This window comes from Trifolium pratense, linkage group LG3, assembly GCF_020283565.1.
Source record: "Trifolium pratense cultivar HEN17-A07 linkage group LG3, ARS_RC_1.1, whole genome shotgun sequence".
Lineage (NCBI taxonomy): Eukaryota > Viridiplantae > Streptophyta > Magnoliopsida > Fabales > Fabaceae > Trifolium > Trifolium pratense.
Window position 1 is genome coordinate 53,578,254 of NC_060061.1, and position 9,923 is coordinate 53,588,176.

Below are 9,923 nucleotides of genomic sequence, written 5' to 3' on the forward strand. Positions count from 1 at the left end.
ATTTGTCTAAAATCTCCGTCAAAAACAATAACTTTTCCACCGAAGGGAATGTGTTTATTTTTTTCATCAACAGACTTGAGAATATCTTTTAAAGTTCGATCAACAGCTTCGAAGCAGTGTTTGTGCATCATTGGTGCTTCATCCCGTATAATGAGTTTTGCTATTTGTACTAATAGCGCCAAAGGGCTTTTAGGAACTATGGTACATGTTGAAAACTCGTCAACATTTAGAGGAATACAAAACCTTGAATGTGTTGTTCTACCACCAAGTATAAGTAATGTAGCGATCCTACTTGAGGCAACTGTTAAAACTATATCACCTTTTGAGCGTAATGCGGCTGACATGGCCCTCCAGATAAATGTCTTCCCTGTACCGCCATAACCATAAAGAAAAAACACATCAGGTTTGTTTACGTTAACTCTTGTCATGATTGTGTCATATACTTTACGTTGCTCTGAAGTCATAGTTGACATCAATCTAACATGTTCTTCAGCTAATGATTGTCTGTTATAATTCAATTCGTCGTGTGTGAAAATCACTCACTAAATGCAAAATCATCAATTGTGTCGTGTGTGAAAATCTTAATATCAATACTCGGTATCATAATTTTAATAGAAATAACATATATAATAAAATTAAATACAAAAACATTGAGAGTTTTGGTGTAAAAAACAATCTATTAAAAAATTTGGAACTATACTAACTTCAGTTACGCTAAACTCAACGCAGTAGGTTCGATATCTAATTTGCAATCCATTAACCAACTTCTCCCGATCAGATAAAGGATTTAGATTCAAAGGACCTGTTTAAATATATATATATATATATATATATATATATATATAGAGAGAGAGAGAGAGAGAGAGAGAGAGAGAGAGAGAGAGAGTTATGATTCGTTGACACCAGGTAATTTAGTTTGATACCAAATCTCATCCATTAATTGTTATTGATCTAAAGTGTCATATTTGTTTCTTCCAAATCACACGTGATAATAACTTTCCAAATCTCAATGATAATTATTCTCTAAATTTATGATCCGGTAGAAAAAAAACCATTGATCAGGAAAGACAAAAAAAATTTCGTGATGAATAATATACACACGTAAGGAATTGATACACCCTATATGCATAACCAACTTACCAAGGTCTTATAATGCAATTTGTGGAAAAAAATAATCCTAGAAATTTTTTTAGTGTTTTTTAGAAAGGGGTTGTCCTATAGGAATATATATACCAAATCGATAAAAAAATAAAAAATATTAAATTAGGATAAAAAAATATAAATTTTTTCGAAAAATAAAAACTAAGAAAATGTATGATTTGATGATTTGCTAGATTTCTAATTATCGATTTTTAATTGTTTAAACTGTGGAATATAATTTAATGGTGTTTAATTGTTGTATAAAATTTTTACTATGAAAATCAATGTTGTTTATCAATTATTGCACATAATTTTAATCAAATTGGTATACTTGTCATAGTGGTTGAAAATATTGTCTTGCATTGAAAGGTTGTTGGTTCGAATCTTGGTCAATGAAAAATTGTATTATTTTTTAATAAAAATTGCAAGATAAAATGGAGGGAAAAATTGTAAGACAAATTAGGTTTTAAAGTTTGCTTGTGTATACAAGCTTATAATATAAGAGATTACCTAGAAGAGAATAATTTGTGCGCCTCACAAATTAAAAAAAATTCAACAAAGATTAATTATGACATAATAAATTAATAATGATAATAAAAACTTCCTAAATAATGAAGAAAAAAAAACTTTTTAAAAATACGTATTAATAAAATCAGAAAGTTATTTAAGAAAATGTCTTAATCAGTACGAGACGAGTAGATTTTGATTTTGTGATTTGATTTGATTTCGTGGAACTACAAACGTTGGAAGGTTGGTCTTTTGTTGTTGTAGGATGATGGGGGGAAATATGGAACGTCATTTGCGACCGTAGAATTAGTATTTGATGTGGAATTTGCGGTAGCGAACAAACTTACACGTGGTATAGGCTCATGGCTATCACGGACTTTCTTTGTTCTTCTTTTTCGTTTTCTAGTGTTCATTCAAACGTACGTACAAATGAAACAGGCCGACGTGATTTTATTTTGTTTTTTTCTTTGCTAAATTATTATTGGTCGACGTGATTAAAAATCAGAGATTATGGTAACATGTATAATAACTTTTAAGTATGTTGAAGTGTGAAAATACCACCCACTAATAGGCTGATACCGATTGTTTCACATGTTGTAAATATTTTGGTTTTCAGTACCGGTTGAATCTGATTCGGAGGTCAGTTCTGGTATCAAGTGGTTTCAGCCCTCTTTGGATTGTAGTTGCGGGGGATTAAACTATGATTCTCCCTATCAAATTCGGTGTCAATCACCACTAAATTAACTGACGATTGATACATGTTGTAAATTTTGCCACTTAATTGTTTAAAACCAGCAAAAAATAATAACAAAGTACTACTATTATATATTTTTGCCACTAAATCAACTACTATTATATATTAAAAAAATAAATACTCCCTTCATTCTAAAATATAAGAGATACTTTGACTTAAATGACACTGTTCACTTATCTTACTTTGATTATATTTTTTTAATAATATATAAATATAAATATTATCATATAAGATCTTGTTTGATTTGTTTTAATGAGTATTTTCAAAATATCAAGTTTATATAATTTTTACTAATAAACAATTAAAGATATTAATTATCAAAATTATGCATTGACATACGTGCAGTAGTATTCTTAAATATAAAAGCAAATTATATTAAATGAGACTTGGTGAATAATCAATATGAGTCAAATTTTCATTCCAATGAAAAACAAGCACTACATCATGTTGTTGTGCAGTCTACAACTATCTTATCTTTTACCTAAAGTTCAAAATAGGTAGATTTCAATGGCTATGATTGATCTTAATTGCTTTATGGTTGTAAAATTGACCACACCATATCACAACTTGGTTTGTACTTTTTGGTTGAGTTGAATCTGAAGTATCCAACTGGGTACTTTTTTTATAAAAAAGTTATGCACATGTCGGCTCAAATAATACAATGAACTGGAGCGATTTTTTTTGGGTACCCGTTTTGAGTTTGGGCTGGGCTATCACATGTTTAAATTATTTTTTTTACCTGTTTTTTTTTGTCTTATATTTTTGGCCTCTTTGATAATTCATAGTACCCTTTAATTTTCTGAAAAAGAAGTACCCTTTAATTAAACTAATAAATCAATCTAATTTAAACTAATAATCAATCTATGGTAATTAAACTTACCAAAAAAAAAAATCTATGGTAATTAAACTAATAATCAATCTATTTTAATTAAACTCTCTTGGTCTTTGTCGTTACACCTTTTTGCTTAGGAGATTACCAAATTTAATGTCTATTATGCGTAAACTAAACGTAAATTAAATCTAATACATCAGACATGCTAATTCGTCTAATTCTAAGTCAACTAAGACATCAGACATGCTAGTTTGTATAATCCTAAGTCAACTAAGACATTAAACACGCTAATTCGAATAATCGTATGTTGAATAACGCATAAGAAACTTAATTCGACTAATCATAATTCAACTAACACATTAGACAAGTTAGTTTGACTAATCATATGTCAACTAACACCAACACATTAGACGCGTGAGTTTGCCACAAAACACAAAAAACATAATACATCATTATCCTAACAACAAGACTGATATATCATACAAAAAATTGAGAGTTTTATCATACAAAAAAATAAATAAATTGATACATCATCTATATACTATTATTTTTATAAAAAAAAAATGCATCAATAAAAAATAGCAGTGTTAAACCTGCGACGAATCTTTTTTTTTCTTTTTTCAGAAAGATACTTATAGCATTTTGTTAACAATTAAATGACTTATATACATGTCGGTACATCAATAAAAATATGGGAGCGAGCTATAGATGAGACTACCCTTGCTAGAGCATGAGCTAACTCATTCGCTTGTCTCCTATTAAACTCAACACGAGAGTTTTCGAAATATGGATTAAAACTACTAATACATTCATTCAGCACATCCCCAAACTCAGTAATATTGGACCCTCCCTTATGTAAATACTCAACAACTGTTTTTGAATCAATTGCAAAATTCACTCTTTGGAGTTGAAATAACGAACCCACTTGTTGGCATGAAAGAGTCCCAATGCCTCACCTAAGTCCACACTACATATTGGTGAAATTCACATAGTTTTGGCTAACACAAACCGACTTTCATCATCACGAATGCACATTCCTAATCCCACGCGATTTTGTTGAGCCGAAAACGACGCGTCAATGTTGCACTTATATCTTCCAATTGCCGGTTTTTTCCAAACATGATCAGCCTTGTTGCTATTCTCGTCGTTTGTTGTTGTTGCTGCAGTCACGGTGACAGTTACTTGCTGCATATGCTTGTTGTTATTATTAGCATGCTTCCAATCCTCAATTAAATGAAAGGCACGGTCCAGAATTTGAGCACATGTTTCTACTGTATTTTGCCATAACCTCATGTTCCTATGTTTCCAGAAACTCCATAATATACCAGCCATGTGAGCAGCATCTTGCTCATTTAAATGCTGTAACAGCAGAAAAATTGCATCAGCAGCATGATTTGATCTGTTCACAGCGCTTTCTACTCTATGCCACAACCCAGCGGCGCGCCAAACTTCGGTAGACAAAGGACAAGTAAACAAAATATGTTTTGTATCCTCATAATTATTGTCGCACACAACACAATTCGGTGGACAATGTACTCCTTTATCTTGCAGCCGAGCCCTAGTTGGAAAGCAACCACGACATATACGCCACACTAAATTTTTAACCTTTTGAGGGATTTTGAGTCGTCATATACCTCACCAATAACCGGGCTGTTTAAGATGAGAATTATCGATTAGCTCATCGACACATAAGTGATACGCGCTTTTAATCGAATAATTCCCCTTCTTTTCAGCCTTCCATACCAATCTGTCCATATTGACTTGCTGCACCAGCGGCGTTTTAACAATTTTCTCTACAGTTCCTTGATCAAATAAAGAGCTAATAATATCTTGTTTCCATTCTTTTATTGTGTCATCAATTACATCTTTAAGAAAAGGTAGATTAGTGCCAATTTGGGTGGGCTAATTTAGCTTCTTCAAAAAAAAAAAAGATAGATTAGTGTCAGATGTTGAAATACATGCTCCATCAGTGAGCCAAGGTTCATCAAGTACATGAATATTTGCCCCTGATCCAATACACCAGCGAGACCCGGCACGGACAAGAAATTTTGCTTTAGATATACTCCTCCACACAAAACTTGGATTATGACGAATAGATGATGACAGGAAATTGCTATTGGGAAAATACTTTGCTTTGAATAAACGGGAGATGAGACTATCTAGCTGTGATTGAATTTTCCACCCTTGTTTTCCAAGCATTGCTAAGTTGAATGCAGTGAGGTCTTTAAACCCCATACCTCCACTGTTTTTATGCACCGAGAGTTTCTCCCATGACATCCAATGAATACCTCTGTGATTGGATCCATCGTGACCCCACCCAAAGGAATTCATCATTTTTTTCAATCGCATCAATAAGCGAGTCGGGGATTAAAAATATGCTCATAACATAAGATGGAATAGCTTGTAGTACCGATTTTATTAACTCTTCTCACCCTGCTTTGGAAAGACACTTACTACTCCATGAATTAATTTTTCGCCATATTCTATCTTTAATGAAATTGAACGTGGCCTTTTTGTATCTTACTAGATATCCCACCCGTGCAACGCACGGGCAAGAACTTGTTTATACCATATGATTTAATATTATTTTTGTTAGTTATAATTTGTGTAGTTTTAAAGATATATGCTATTTAAAGCTTGAAGAAAGAAGATAAAGATTTTAAATTTATTTCTGTTTCTCTCTTACTATTTTTACTCTTATTTATTTATGCTAAAAAATAATTAGGGTTAAGGTGAAAAAGATGGGTTGGTGAGAAATAATAATTGCAATGCAGTTGGGTTGCGTGTGTTTGAACTTTAAAGTAGGTAGTACTATTTTATGCAATCTATACACTCGAAACACTGAAATGGAAAATAAAGAGTTATTGAAGAAGTAATCAATATTTATAAGGTTGGTGAATGAGAAATAGAGTTATTTTTGTTAGTTCTACTTTGAACAGTTTTAAAGATATATATTATTTAAAGCTTGAAGAAAGAAGATGAAGATTTTAGATTTATTCCTGTTTCTCTCTTACTCTTTTTACTCTTATTTATTTATGGTAAAACATAACGAGGGTTAAGATGAGAATGATGGGTTGGTGAGAAATAATAATTGCAATGGAGTTAGGTTCTGTGTTGTTTGAACTTTAAAGTAAGTAGTACTATTTTATGCAATCTATACACTCCAAACACTGAAATGGAAAAGAAAGAGTTATTGAAGAAGTAATCAATATTTATAAGGTTGGTGAATGAGATACGGAGTTTTGAGATAAATAATTTGGATTAATATTACGATATCAAACATTGACCTAAAAATAATACTTCAATAAAATATAATACGATAATAGACATAGCTCAATCAATAATACAACACATGACTCTTAAAGTCCAATTTTAAAGTCATACTAATCAAAATATAATAAAACATCACATGGTAAAAACCATAGATTATTAATCTTAACTAATGCAACCATATATTGTTAATATTATCTAATGTAACCATATATTATTAATCTTAACCAATATCAGAATATCTAATCTATATGTTATTAAATTTAGGTAACACAATCAATTCAATAAAACAAACAGATATAAAAAAGGACATTAAGTCTTCTAATGTTTGCATTATATCTTAAGCAATGTAATCAATCACATGAACCATACATATTATTTGTTAGTAAATAATAAATTTTACCTCACTAAGGACATTTGACGACCCACCAACATACACATCTTTCGCTTTTTCCAGCAAAGTACTCAAAGATCCATCCTCCTACAAAATTGGAAGTTAATAAAGTTATAAAATAGATTAGACCATAAAAGAAAGGAAATTTATATATAGGATAATAGGATAAATGCTTACATTTGCAATTTTAAGATTCAAAGCATCCTCATTATCCCACTTCTCCTTAAACTGCTTAATTATACTCTCATTGGTACAAATCTTTCTAACACGGAAAGATTACTCAAACCTAGGATTATGAGAAGGTTTAGCTTCAACCTTAAAAAGCCAGGTTTGATCAACCAATGTGTCATCGATTTGAGGTGGCACAATTCTTTCACCAACAGCCTATATAAAAACATTATGACATTGGTTAAAAGTATCCGGAACTAACTTAATATTAAAGAAAAAATATTAAAAATATCAACTAACAGTTTCTCCAATTTGAATCATATCAGCACAAGACATATTGAATAGGGAAGTTGCAAAAATGGCAGAATCAGTATCATCCATGACTCTCACTTTGACACAAAACCTGTGTAATAATCAAACAGTAAGTATTAAAAGACAAACATTAAACAAATAAATTTAATCAACCATCCAAAGTACTAATTCTAATATATTTACCTAGGAACAACTTTTGGAACATGCCTGTTACACTTTTCACAATACCACATCCTTGAATCTGATATAGCAGCCTTGCCGCACAAACACGATGTATACCAATAACTATCCGGATTTAAAATCCTCTTGACAGTTGCAGCAACAACATATGTTGAGTCCTATACAATCACAAAGAATCAGAGGGTTATTCAAATTTTAAAGACAGTTAATAAACAACGGCATTACATGTTAAGTTTGACAAAGAGCTTACACTTGTAACATCCCTGAGACCTTGCAAGGTAATCCTTGGAGTATTGTAGACAAACTCATCAAGTGGTTGAACACTTGACTCAACAGTGAGTTGAGTAAAGGTCAATGGAGATGGAGTCTCCTCAGAACCATTGAGACTAATAAACAACACAAAAGACAAACTAAGTTAGTACAGCTATTATAAAAAAAAAATTAAAATAGAAATGATTTGTGAAGTTCATGACACACCTTGCTCTAAAGGTTACACTTTCCTCACAGCTTGGGTTAAATATCAAAACAGAACAATTCAGGCAGTTCTGTATATGTATTTTCTCTACAATTTCCCAATCAATAACTTCAGATTCCAGAAGAAACAACATATACATATATGGAAAACATAAGTATTATTTTTTTGGGTATTACAATATATAAGTGTTATAAATGGAGTTATTGTTTGTTCTAACCTTGGAACATCTTAGCTTTTGCAAGCTGAACAATAACAACAGCATTGTTCAGATCACCAGCTCCAACAAAGGTATTTAGTTCATCAACATATGGACCAAAAAGTGTACATTGAAGCTTATGCCTAATGAAAATAAAACATAATATTTCAATAAATAAATAAACTAAAATATAGATGATATTGACATATCCAATAAGTTTATGAAAGTGAACCCTGAGGTAATGTCATACCCATCAGCTTCCAAGGAAATAACATTCAGCTTCGTTGTGCTACCATTTTGATTAGTGATCTCACGCTCCTGGCCAATCTCGGTCAACAAACCAATAACATCTAAAATCAAGTATTCAAAAAGAGTGTAGTGTTAATAACTTAATAAAGACATACAAAAATGAAATAAAAAGTATATAATAAAACTCACCCACTAAAAAGTCAATGTCATAACAACCGCTCAAAATATCACCAATTGGAACAAAGGTAAATGGAGATTTCGAAATATCACAGTTGGACAGCCTCTGAACCAAGGAGCCAAACTGAAAATTCAGTTTGTATGGGTGATGTGTTGTCCTATAAGCTCCAGTATTAGAAGCAACACCAAGATTTTCAAAAGAATAAATTTTTCCCTCAATTATGTCATGTTTAAACTTGTAAATCAGAGTTTTTTTAATAGTGGCATGAATCTTAGCACCATCTGAATCCATTAACACCATTTCAATAGAAAAAGGCACATGAGTTCGATTAAAATCATTCACTTGCCAAAGTCTTATGACCTTAGCCTTAAAATTCCATGTTGCTCTATCAGAATTTATCTCATAAATGTTTGAAAACATATTACGATGTTCAAAAATCAGACAACTTAACTAATTTTAATCAAAAACAAGTTTTTTTTTTCTTTGAAAAAGGATAGTCAAAAATAAGTTGAAAGTTATAAAACTAAAATTTTATAGATTAAAAACATAGGAAGAAGATAGGCAGGCAAATATGTTGGCTGCGGTGCGATTTTCACAATGAACAAACATCCCTTTAAATAGGAAGAACAAAGTAACCCTAAAAACATAAAAAAAATATTAAAACCCACAACATATTGAAGGCGGGGGATTTGGAATTCGAAATTACCTTAGGGTTGTGTCTTGAAATCAACACATATTGGAGGGAAAATTGTTTTCCTCAGAGATTTGAGTGGAAATCTGCATTAGGGTTTTTGATGAAGCACTGATATGGGAAGTTTTTGACATTGGAGAAAGGGTAGATGTAAAGAAAACAAAACTGAGAGCCAAAATCGGATTATGTTTGAATGAGGTGGAAGGGTTTTTACTTGAATCCCAAACCCGTGAGGACGAGGGGCAGAAGAAGCTTGCATCAATTTGGAATTTGATTTTCTTTTTGAATATGTTTTGTCGAACTCCTTACCCAAAAGAAGGTAACAGAACAGACGAGGAAAGCGACAGGTCAATGCTTTCTTCTGCCAGCCAATTTTTTTTTTTTGTTGTTTTGGGCTTCAAGCCAAATGGGCCTTGCGGTCCGGATGAAATTTTCTGGCCCTTTGATCATTTCTTCACAATTTTTCCCTCCAATTTCAAATTTGAAAGCATTGCCTAAATTAAGCAAAGTTTTTGTCATGTAATCAAACTAAAAATCCTATGTGGATAGCTTAGAGATTGACATGTGGAATTTTTTG

At 31.6% G+C, this 9,923-nt stretch overlaps 1 protein-coding gene and 1 pseudogene across 1 annotated transcript; both read right to left on the reverse strand.

Moving 5' to 3' along the window:
* Nucleotides 1–258: 258 nt before the first annotated feature.
* Nucleotides 259–8,813, reverse strand: LOC123915760 (annotated as a pseudogene).
* On the reverse strand, nt 8,412–9,075 carry LOC123915408. Its single transcript, XM_045966525.1, has 2 exons — nt 8,667–9,075; nt 8,412–8,578 (listed from the first exon to the last, which is right to left on the reverse strand). The coding sequence occupies exons 1-2, from the start codon at nt 9,073–9,075 to the stop codon at nt 8,412–8,414; spliced, it is 576 nt and encodes a 191-aa protein (XP_045822481.1).
* Nucleotides 9,076–9,923: the final 848 nt, after the last annotated feature.